Below are 12,662 nucleotides of genomic sequence, written 5' to 3' on the forward strand. Positions count from 1 at the left end.
TATGTCCAATTACATGACAGATCCACTTAGATGAATCAAGGGCATTTAAAAAGTAAATATCCAACATGGAGCCCTTGATGACACTCTCAAACCCAAAAGTGCCGTTCTTCCTCTAGGCTTCCCAGTCTCAGGAAAGGCACCTCTGTCTACCCAGGTGCTCAACCTGGAAACTGGGGAGCATGCTGAGCCTCCTCTTTCCCGCACTCCCCAACGCTGAGCCCAGCCCTTCCCACCTCTAAATCTCCCTGTACTTCTCTGTCTCCCCCTCCTTTCCTGTTTGGGTGACTACGAGACACTCCTAATGGCTCCCCATCATGCACAGAATAAATGCAGCCTCTCGCCCTGACTGGGAGGCCCCACATGCCTGGGCTCCCACCCCCTCCTGTGCCACGCTGCTGCCGGCCTGCTAGATAGCTCTGGTCACATCAGGGTTCCCCGCTCATCCATGTAGCACTCAGAAACTCCTAGCCCACAACATCCTTCTTCCTGTTCGCCTTCCCTGGCCGCCCCATCTAATGTAGCAGCATCTCAGCCCCGCCCTCTGCAGTGATGACGGTCACAGACTGGATCTGCTTCCTTCATAGCACTTTCCACCATTGTGATTAGTTTGCTCATTTGTTGACTTGTTTGTTTTCCACATCTCCTGCTGAAGGTCAACACCACAAGGGTAAGAGTCTTTCAGGTCACGTGCCCACAGCACCTCCAGCATTAGAACTCGGCCAGACACAGAGGAGGTGTTAGAAAAACATGTACTGAATGAGGGAATAACCAAAGAACACAGGAGAAAGGCCCATGAGCACATCTATTATGCTAATCCCTGCACGCTCCACCACTCAGCTCCAACGGCGTATTAATGGGAAAACTAGGGTCATGCTTTCAAGATTCAGGTCAACTCAATAACTGCAAAGCAATAAGCATCCACCTTGTGCCCGCATATACATGACCTCATTTAAGTCACACAACTTTATGAGGCCGCCATTCTTCTTCTTTTCTCATCGTACAGTTGAAGAGAAAAAGCTAGACACGGAACAATGGCCCACTACAGACCACAACACCCGAAACCCACAGAAGTAGGTTCTGTTTCAGGCCTGGCTGACCCCACATAGAGCCCACGCATGCTCCACAACCTCCTGTCATTTCTGAGCTTTTCCCAGAAAGATTAAAACCGAAGTTTTGACTCGCCACGCCACAAGGTTTACATCAGATGACACGTTTCACCTCATTACTCCCTCAGATGACTGGGATGTGTCTATATCAGAATACACAAATAAAGGCAGGTGTAACCAGCTCCCTCATCCTCCAACTATAGGACAAGCATTAAATTCTTGCTCTTTCATGGCATCTCCTCATGAAAGCTTTGCACGATAATTAATTGAGGCAACCGGCTTCCAACACCTTCCACAATGAAGAGATTCTTACCTCGAAATTCCAGTCCTCGAAGCTGAAAGGTGACAAGACCATTTCCAATTTCAATCAGGTGAACAAAAGCGTTGAGGTAGTCGGAGGCCAAAATAAAGCAATCGCCAGAGCTGTAGTTACCCCACCGACCAAGAACTAAGTCTCCACACAGGGACTCCTGCAGGGCCCTTGTCAGGTGCTCATAAAAGATGGAATTAAGATTGTTGTCATCATTCCCTAAAGACAGAACAAGAAATAAGATCAGTGGGTACTTACTCCTATACACGCAGACCTAGGAAACTATGAGTTGTCATTTGGTCAAGGGTAAATCAGGCTTTTTAGATACTTTGCCCATTTTTGTTGACTTTGTGAGACCCTCTTATTTTTTTTTCCTTTATCATCTTTCTGGGCAGTCTCCTCTATACAGATGGATTAAATTATTGTCTTAATGCAGATGACTTACAAATTCATACCTCCAGGTAAGGTCTCTTGTCTTAAGCTCTAGACCTGTGTACCTACTTGTTCACTTAACATCTGTTCTTGTATGTATCAAATGCTCCACATCTCAGCATGCCCAGGTCGGGCCCCCTTCTGTTGCCTATTTCAGCAATTGGTACCACCACCCAGATAGCCATAACCCAGGGATCTCTGTTCCCACTCCTTCACACGCCAGCGTCTCAATTTTACTTTCTTCAATATTTTTTGCATCTTTCTACCCTTCCCCATTTGCATTACCCCTACGTTATTCCAAGCTGCATTGTTTCTCACGTGGGCAGCCACACTAGTCTTATGACTCCCAGTGCATCTTCATTAGGACCTACCACCTCATCTATTCCCTACAATTCAGCCAGAATGAGCTTTTCAAATTGAGAAGTTGAATGTGCTATCTAGGACCCCTCAACCCCATCACCTTCTAGCCCTTAGTGGTTTTTCAGTGCTCTTCAGATAGAAACAAGTCTTCTTTGCATCACCTATAATAGGATCCCATATAATTTAGCATTCCCAGGTAAAAGCTGGGACAGTCATAGGTGTAAGTTAGGAGCAAACCTAGGATATATGGACACACAAGGGGCACGTCAGATCTGCTCCCTATTTCAATCTCCATCATCACTTCACACAAACATCCTCCTCCTTTCTCCCTTATGCCCAGCATAGAACTTCTTCCAGTGTTGGGACTCACATGCCCTTCCCACCCTGGGCCTTTGTAGACACAAATCTTTCTGCCTGGGTTGCTCTTCCATTCCTCTCTGGCTTTTGAACACTTAACTATTCTTCAGACCTCATCTTAATGGCTACTTCAGGGAAGCCTCCACTGATCACTTTGCTGGGCCAAATCCCCTATTACTGGCTCTCGGCACCATGATCCTCAGCTCTGAAGCACTTGTCACAGTTGGAATCTGACTTTCGGTTTTTGTGTATATATAGTTATTTGATTCACATTTGATTTTTTCCAGTGCAGTGGAGAAAGTAACGTGAGGAAGACATGACATGAAGGAAGACAGATCTATGTCTGAATTTGCTTATTTCTGTGTCCCAACACTGGCAGAAGTCCTACCGTGCAAAAGGGACTAACTAAATATCTGTTGAATCATAGATAACACCATAGGTCCTATAGCCTCTTTAAGAGAATTTTGTTTTTAAGAACACACCTGTCAAGTAACTCCTGGAGCTTTTTGAAATCAAAGTCATTGAGGAATAGAGACAATAAACAGCATCAATTCATATATGTATGCTACAATATAAATGATTACTACTAGTATTATATGTTATATACAAATACATGTTTTTGCATATTATATACACATAGATACATCATACAGATGTCATTTACTGTTTTTAAATTATATATATAATTCAGATTTATGGAGGGATAATTTATGTAGAGTAAAATTTATCTTAGTGTGTAATCTTATGAATCTTAATAAATGCATAGTCATATAACTGCCAATTAGAAAGATGCATTTGAGATTCACCCATATTGCTGTACCCAGCAGTCTGTTCCATTTTAGTGTTGAGTAGTATTCTGTGGTATGCGTGTCCTAGAGCCTGTTTATCCATTCATCCATCGGAGGACATTTGGGTTGTTTCCAGTTGTAGTGATTAGGAAGAAATCCACCCAAAATATTCATGAGCTGAAGTTTATGTGAATGTAGTTTTGTTTTCTCTTGAGTAAATACCTAGGAGTGGGGATGCTGTTCTCCAAAGTGGCTGTACCATGTTTGTAGCCCCTCCAGCTGCAGTGATTGAGAGTTCTAGCTGTTCTTTATCTTTGTCAAGACTCAGCATTACCAGCAGTTACGTGTTTGCTTGTTTAATTGTAGCCATTTGAATTAGGTGGATAATGACACCAAGAGAGGAGTGAAGGAAGGGTACAGAAGAGGAAATGGAAAGTTGTGTGGGGGGGTGGGATTGGAGGCTTATGGGTATTTCCTTTAATCTCCCTTCCACTCCCTCTACCAGATCTCTCATGATGAAGGACAGAAAGATTTTAAAGAGAAGACTGGATAAATTTGGACGTCCTCCTGCTCCGTGGTCTTGTGGGTGGAGGAAGTGCCAGGAGGGTCTGGGAGAAATGTTTACATTCAGTACTCTTATTTTAGGAGCCTCTCATGTTTGGGAGTAAACTTCTGGCTCTGGAAAGTCAGAGAAGCAGAGTCTCCCCAAAGAGGAAATGCCTAAAGCTAAACTCAAGGCTCCCTTCTAGATTGTCTGTTGGAGTGGAGGCAGCATCAGGGAAGGTCCAGATGAGGATTGCAGATCTGAACAGAGCTCCCCTTGCTCTGGACCCTGGGGAAAGGGAGCATGATTGGGGGTGCAGGAAGGTGAAGGCTGGCCCCTTCCTACATAAGGAAGAGCACAGATCCACCTGTAAGAAATCTCTAAGATAAGACATCAAATTATAAATATCCTTGCTGGGCATTCATGACAGTTGAAGACCAAATTGAAATTAGGGCACTTATAAACCTAATTATGATTAACAGAGAGAAATGAACTGTTCTGTGGGCTGAGTCATGTCATGTAGTCTAATGAAGTATCAGTATGCTGAGTCTTCAGTGCAGATGAAGCCTGCCTGACCTGCCATTCAATTCACTTTCAGTGATGAATCAGCATGCATCCCAAGACCTTAATTAGAGATTACTTTGGGTCTCCGCCACTTTTAAAGGGAAGGCCTGAATGAGAGAATTAATTTTTGCTTAATTGTTCAAACTGTTTGATATTTAAATAAAACAAAAATGGTTTCAGCCACCAAAGTGGAGTCTTTGTGGAAAGAACACCTTGACCACAGATCCATGTAATTGGATTAAAATGAGACAACAATTATGAATAACTGGAGGGAAGATGCACTTGTGAAACTGTCCATATGCCTAATGTCAATAGCCCTGCAATGTCACAGAGTCCCATAGTTGTGCATCACCCCCACCAAGTTGTACTGACAAGTTGAACTTTAGGTCAACAAAAAATAAACCTCTCTCTCTAGGTATTTTCCCACATCAAATTACGAGTTCAAATTAATCATGTATATGCAATTCAAATATAGATAATGACATGATACCACTCTTCCTAGACAAACCTTTTGGCACAGGGGAGAGAGTGAAGTGGATAAAAATAGAGAAGAGTTAAAATTTGCCTTCTGATATGATGAAAAAAGAGGTAGAATGGTTAAAAATGAAACAGAATACAGAAAGCAAAAAGTAAAATAATTTCCTAGAAGGTAACTCCTTCCATAGCTTAATGTTGAACGAAGTTTCTTAAGACTTCTGGATCTTAGATCTGGGAATCATTTGCCTTTGAGGACATCACAACACTGACGATTTTCCTAAGAATTTTTTTGCTACAAGAACAAAAGCAAGGTTTAGAGTCTGTATTTGCCTTTTGTCACATAAACTAAAATGTCTTCATTGACAGAGTCATTCTATACTGAACATGTACCACATCAATTCTAAGTAATGGAAAAAAGCATTACCAAACCAAATCAGGATGTTTGGTCAGTCTATTTGTATAGTTTTATTTTTCCAGTCAGCATATTTATTACTGAGACATACATCATCTCCACAGTGACGAAAAAGAGTGAGTACTCATTTCCCCTGTTTGGATTGAAGGAATCCATCTATATAAGGAAATAAGGAGTTTAAAAAGAGAGAAGGAAGGTATCTTCTTACCTGGATCCTTTTCAATTTGGACCACCAGTCTCGTGTTGGAATTATCCACGCGCCGTGTGCTAGAAGGGACCACAAAAGGGTAAAATTTCACAACTAGATCATTACAAAGGACAGAGAGTTGGTTTACAGAATTGGCTGTGTGGTGGGGAATGCAGGGGACATGGAACTTACCAGTCAGGGTGATTGCTCCTATGTGACATGCTGCAGGAAGGAAGAGGGGTCTCACAATAACAGAGAGGGAAAAGTACAAGAAACACGGGGAGGGGAGAGATGATGACAACTCAGGATTGGGAGACACTTGCTTTCAAGCACTGGGCGCATTCTTATAGGCCTCTCTTCCGTTGAAGCACAAGAATGAAATCGGCTCTTACAAACTTAAAGAAGAGAGATGGTCTGTAGCCATGGCAACAAATGGCCATCAGAATCAGTTTTAAATCTCTCCAGTTATGACAACTCACCTCCGTTCAGAGCCTCAGTAAGCCAGCCGACCCATGTGGCCCCTTGCTTCTGCAAGCCAGCCAGTGAGGGACAGACTCACTCCAGACTTGTGAGGGGCGACTGATCAGACTGTCACCCAGGTAAGAAAGGAGGCTGTCCCCAGGTAACTGTCTGTGCCAATGGTATCAACCCACTTCTGCCTCTAATACCTCAGCCGTCCTTGAACTTCACATGTCCCAGAAAGCCTTTATAAGTGCAACAGTCAGCTCTGCTCAGAGACACTGTGCCTGACCTGCTTCGTCTCTTTATTTCAGATCTTCAGCGGTGGTCTCATCATCCTTTGAAGGATGAAATAGGAGATTGACTTCAACCACATGACCTTGGATATTTAACTGTTCATGATGTACAAAGATGGCAATTTCATATGGTTAAACCGAAGACATTAAGAAAGGGCTTTCACTAGAAATATATCATTGAATACAGGCTTACATGTAAGTTTGAAGAAACTGATTTTTAGCATGCCTGGTTCCTGACTTTGCTTTCTCTGGTCCAACCATGCTAGCCTTTTTCCACATCTTCAGTGTGCCCTGACCTCCTATTCCTGTCACCCTGCCTTCCCTGCCATCCTCTGCAACTCTTGCGTCCTCTACTTGGAGTCCTTCCTACCCCACCCGCCTTCCTGACAGACACCTCTAGTGCTTCAAGTCTGGCACCAGTATCGCTCTCAGGGAAGACTTCCTGACACCTGCTCTAGGTGAGACTCATGTCATATGCTCCTTCACACGTCATACCTCTCCTGTGGGGAACCTGTCATAGTTAATATTACTAACAATGATGACGGCTAATATTTCCGTAACACTTCTCTTCATAAATACTTCACGTGAGTTAACTCATTATATCCTTACAACTTCATAGATATGTATTATTATTACATAGATATTATTCATAGATAGGTATTATTATCACACCCATTCCCTCCAAGAAGGAACTTGAGACACAGTGAAATTAACTGCAGTGCCCAAGGCCACACATGAGTGTGGAGCCAGGATTTGAACCCAGTAGGCTGACTCTACCATGTCATATATTTCTTTGTATGATTATTTGATTATATCCCCCTCTTACACCAGACCCTAAGTTGCCTGAAGACACACCTTTGCTCACAACTGGCATGAATAAATGAAGAGTCCAAAATAATGCTGTTTCTAACATTAATTTTTCTCTCATGACACCTGCTAAGAAGGAAGGAGACTAGCCGCCACTAACTTAGAGTTAAACATGATCGTTGACATCCTGAGTGTGATTTAATAAATGACAAGCACTTGTTAGTAGTAATGGTACTTAAAAGGAAACCTCAGAATGCAGAATTCTGTTGTGAACTTGTCTCTTGGGAATCAGAAAGATTAAAAAATTAGATGGAGCTAAGAAAAAAAGTATTTTCTTTTTCTCATCTGTCTCAGATATTTGAGAACCATCTAGGTGAGATCCTGTTTGAGCTTTGTGGGACAGGTTCTGCAGATGGGTTGGAGAGAAGAAATATTTGGTTGCATCTCAAAAAGGCTGTTAACCCCATCACTCTGTTCTATTACTGCTTCAGTTTTTCTTCCAAATACCTTGGGTCAGCTTTGAAAGTAAAAGAGCCCAGGGTGGCGAAAAATACAGCAAACAACAAAATTCTTTCTAATGAAGGCCGAAATCCCATGTCAGCATAATAAGTCCCTAAATGGAATTTTAATTTAACCTGAAGACCTAGGACAAATGGAATTTTCAGCAGCAGAATAAACAATTTTTAAAGTGGGGCTGAGCCAAAGGAAAGTCATTTACCAAACTCCTTGGGGATTGAAAACACCTTCTAAAACTATGTTAACTAGAAAGCTATCTTTTCATAAGGCTATAGGACGCAGAGTGCTAAATTCGATCGGCAATAACTAAGCTAACCTGCCTGTGTATCCCAGGGCCTCTGGCTCTCCACCAGACTCTCTAAGAAGGTGAACTGTCAGCCATACTGGGTAATTTGAGCTTTTCTCCAGTGTTTTCCTCCTGTACATTTGGTGCTTACCATTCAAAGGTGCTAATTAGCTCAGTAATTGGATTTCTGCCTTAACTGTCCAATTGCATAAACATCAATTCTGCTCAAAGAGAAAACGGGGGCTTGTATCTCATGCCTCAGTCTCAAGGGGGGTACAGAATGCTGGTACATGTTAGGTGTGCATCTCTCTGCACATACTCTTCCTAGCACCTGCCTGGCAAGTGCCTGTTCATTGCTAGGCAACATCGTCCTGAGGGCCATAGGCCAACAGCCTAGTCATAGGCCTTTCCAGATAGGCTGACTTACTCCAAAGCATCTTCCCTTATGTTAATATGGAATGCAAATAACCAAACTCGTTTCCTCCCTTCAAATTTTGCTTTCTCACCTTCTGATGTGTCTCCCTAAGACAAGCACCTTCTCTCTTATAAGGTTTCACTGGAGGCACTTAAATACAGCAATTAATTATACTTCTTCGTATTCCCATTTGTCAGCACACACAGACTATTTATGGGAGAATTATTCCTGTTTCTTTGATGGGGAAGTGTGACTGGCTGGAATGAGAAGTTTGAGGGGTGTCTGTTCATATAGCAAACCCAGAATGGAGTTATGGATGGACTGTAGTTCTATTCATGGGATAGGATGGCCTTAGAAAAGTCTAGACAAAAGATGGTAGCCAGAGCTGAAATAGAAGGACACTGTCACCTTTTAAATTGGATATATACACAAGGTTCCTTCGGGCTCATTTTGCATCTTTAATTTTTGCTGCCACTGATAATTACTAGTTCTCTCAAAGCCAGAGCTGCTCTTCTGGCTGCTGGGTCACCACGTGCTTCAGATGACTTGGCATGAGAGAAATCTCCTGAGGACACAGGGTTATACAGCTGGCATAGTGGGCTCTGCCTGAGGACAGACATTCAGGTAACCACCAACCTTGTTACCATCTGGGAGGACTGGTCTAGTTCTGGTTCCCAGTACCTTAGGGAGTAGCTGTTTGGGATCCCAAACTAAAGGTGGGGGGTCTTTGGGGTGCCTAGGTGGCACAGTCAGTTAAGCATCCAAGTCTTGGTTTTGGCACGGGGTCGTGAGATGGAGCCCTGTGGGGCTGCTTGGAATTCTTTCTCCTCCTGCCCCTCCCACTGGTGCACGTGCACGCATGTGCTCTCCCTTTCTCTCTCTCTCTCAAATAAATAAATCTTTAAAAAAAAAAAGTGGGGGGTCTTTATCAATGCAGCCACCTTTGATGGGCCTGGGTTTTGACTTCTAACTCCATCTGGAAGTAACAAAGCAGTTCTCCCTTTTTCCTGACAGAGTGGTGTCAGAGAAAGCCAGTTGAGACAAAAGGTTTAAATAATATCCAGAGTCTCATAACATCATACCCAGAATGTCCAGATTTCAATAGAAAATTACTTGTCATAATGAGAAACAGGAAGATCTCAGAGTGAAAAAAGGCAATTAATAGATGTCAATTCTGAGATAAGAGAAATGAGAGAATTATTTGACAAAGATTTAGAATTGGTGTTCATAAAATTCCAATGAGCAATTAAGAATACTTTTGAAACAAAAGAAAAAATAGAACCTCAACCAAAAAAAAAAAAATAGAAAGTCAGCAAGGAAATAGAAGATACAAGAAGAACCAAATAGAAATTTTCTTTTTTTTTTTTTTTAAAGATTTTATTTATTTATTTGACAGAGAGAGACATAGTGAGAGAGGGAACACAAGCAGGGGGAGTAGGAGAGGGAGAAGCAGGCTTCCCCGCGGAGCAAGAAGCCCGATGTGGGGCTTGATCCCAGGGTCCTGGGATCACGACCTGAGCCGAAGGCAGATGCTTAACGACTGAGCCACCCAGGCGCCCCCCAAATAGAAATTTTCTAAGTAAAACTATACAATAGAGGGGTGCCTGGGTGGCTCAGTTGGTTAAGCAACTGCCTTCAGCTCAGGTCATGATCCTGGAGTCCTGGGATCGAGTCCCACACCGGGCTCCCGGCTCGGCAGGGAGCCTGCTTCTCCCTCTGACCCTATCCCCTCTCATGCTGTTTCTCTCTCTCGCTCTCTCTCTCAAATAAATAAATAAAATCTTAAAAAAAACCCAAAACTATACAATAGAAGTAAATACAAAATAATACAAAATATATGTGCAAAATAAAAAACTCAATGGAAGGATAGTTGCAAAATGACAGAGCAGAGAAAAGAATCAGTGACCTGGAAGATAGAACAATAGATATATAATCTGAACAACTGAGAGAAAACAGACTGAAAAGCATGAACAGTCTCAGAGACCTGTGGGATTATGACAAAAGATTTAACATTCTAGTCATCAGAGTCCCATGAGAAGAGGAGAAATTGGAGATAAACTCAAGGAAGTTCACACCTCAAGACACATCACAGTCAAGCATATACGAAGATAGAACATAACCTGGAACATAAAACTATCTCAGCAAATTTTTAAGAACTGAAATAATACCAAGTGTATTTTCCAACCATAATGGACTCAAACTAGACATAAATAACTGAAAGATAACAAGAAAATATTTAAACAGTTGCAAACTAAACAACACAATTCTTTTTTTTTTTTTTAAGATTGATTTGTTTATTTGAGAGAGAGAGAGAGGACATGCACAACTGTGGGGTGGAAGAGCAGAAGGAGAGGGAAGGAGAATCCAAGCAGACTCCATGCTGAACATGGAGCCTGATGTGAGGCTCAATCCCACAACCCTGAGATCATGACCTGAGCTGAAACCAAGAGTCGGATGCCCAACTGACTGCATCATCCAGGCACCCCAAACAACACAATTTTAAATAACCCATGTGTCAATGATAAAGTTTCAATGGAAATGAAAATGAATTAAACTGAAAGAAAATGAAAACAGAACATATCAAACTTGGTGGGACACAGCTAAAACAGTAGTGAAAATTCACTAAGTACATCACATAACAGGAGAAGGAAAATCTCAAATTAATAATCTAATTTTCCACCTCAAGAATCTAGAAAAAGAAGAGCAAAATAAACCCAAGAAACCATAAGGAAAAAAATAAGAAACAAAAATCAGTGAAATTGAAAACAAAAAATATTGAGAAAAACAAAGAACAAAGATGGTTCTTTGAAAATGTCAATTAAGTTGACAAATCTCTAGCAAGCCTGACCACACCCCCCCAAAAAAGATTGAGAGAGAGAGAACACAAGCTACCAATACAATATATTGCCAACCCTGTAGATATCAAAGGGATAACGGGAAACATTACAAACAACTTTGTATGTGTAAATTTTATAATGTAGATGAAATGGACCAATTCCTCAAAAAACATTAGTTGCTGCAACTCACCCATTAGGAAATAGAAAATTTAAATAGCCCTCTACCTATTAAGGAAATTTAATTGTTAATCTAAAAACTCCTCAAGAACAAATACTCAAGCACTGATGGTTTTACTGGAGAACTCTAACACATGTTTAAAAGAGAACAAACACCTGTTATACACATTCGCCTCCAGAAACTGCAAGAGGAAGAGACAATTCTCAATTTATTTTATGAAACTAGTATTACTCTGATACCAAAGCATGACAAAGACAGAATGAAAAAACAATAAATCTACAGATCAATTCCAGGAATGTAAGTCTGGTTTAGTATGTGAAAATCAGTCAATGTAATCCATCATACTCACAGGCTAAAGAAGAAAAAAAAATGACATGATCATGTCAATTGGTGCAGAAAAAATAGTTGACCCATTCATGATTAAAAAAAAAAAAAAAAAAAAACCTTTCAGAAAAATAGGAATAGAAAGGAACTTCTTCACTTGATAAAGATCATCTACTAAAGAGCTACAGCTAACATCATACTTAATGGTGAAAGGCTGAATTGCTTTCCCCGTATGACTGGGAACAATGCAAATATGTCCACTTTAATAACTCTTATTCAACACAGTGCTGGAAGTCCTAGCCAGTGCATTGAGACAAGAAAAGCAAATAAAAGGCACACAGTTTGGAAAGAAAGAAATAAAACAAAACACTACATATTTGCTGATGACATGATTATTGACATGGAAATTCCAAAGAATCCACAAAAACAACACAAAACAAAACAAAAACATAGACCTAGTAAGTGAGCTCAGTTAGGTTTCAGAGTACAAGATAAGTGTACAAAAATGAAATGTATTTCTATGTACTAACAATGGATACCAAAATTTTAAAAAATACATTTAAATCACTCAAAAAAAAGAGGAAATACTTTGGTTTTATTAAATCTAACAAAACATATATCAGGGCTTGTATGCTGAAGAATACAAAAATGCTGATGAAAGTAATAAAAGGAGTTCTAACCAAATGGAGAGATGTACCATATTCATAGATTGGAAGACTCAATATAGTAAAGATGCCAATGCTTTCCAAACTGATATAAAGGTTTAGCACGATTCCTGTCAAAATTCCCACAATATTTTTTTGGTAGATATTTAAGGAAGAACACCAATCAAACACAATCTTTTCCAAAAAATAGAAAAGGAGAGGATACTTCCCAATTCATTTTATGAGGGTAACAAAAGTAAGGACAGTACAAGAAAGAAAGAAAGGAAGGAAGGAAGAAAGGAAGGAAAGAAGGAAAGAAGGAAGGAAGGAAGGAAGGAAGGAAGGAAGGAAGGAAGGAAGGAA

The 12,662-nt window shown here is 41.0% G+C and overlaps 1 protein-coding gene across 1 annotated transcript in view; it reads right to left on the minus strand.

Moving 5' to 3' along the window:
• PCNX2 (pecanex 2) overlaps positions 1-12,662 on the minus strand; it is a 305,854-nt gene that overhangs the window by 52,475 nt on the left and 240,717 nt on the right. Inside the window, exons 24-25 of the mRNA XM_035008472.1 lie at positions 5,559-5,617; positions 1,420-1,635 (exon numbers count right to left, since the gene is read on the minus strand). Coding sequence (XP_034864363.1) covers positions 1,420-1,635; positions 5,559-5,617 — 275 coding nt within the window. The remainder of the gene's footprint in view (positions 1-1,419; positions 1,636-5,558; positions 5,618-12,662) is intronic.

This window comes from Mirounga leonina, unplaced genomic scaffold, assembly GCF_011800145.1.
Source record: "Mirounga leonina isolate KUSES-001 unplaced genomic scaffold, KU_Mleo_1.0 Mir_152, whole genome shotgun sequence".
NCBI lineage: Eukaryota > Metazoa > Chordata > Mammalia > Carnivora > Phocidae > Mirounga > Mirounga leonina.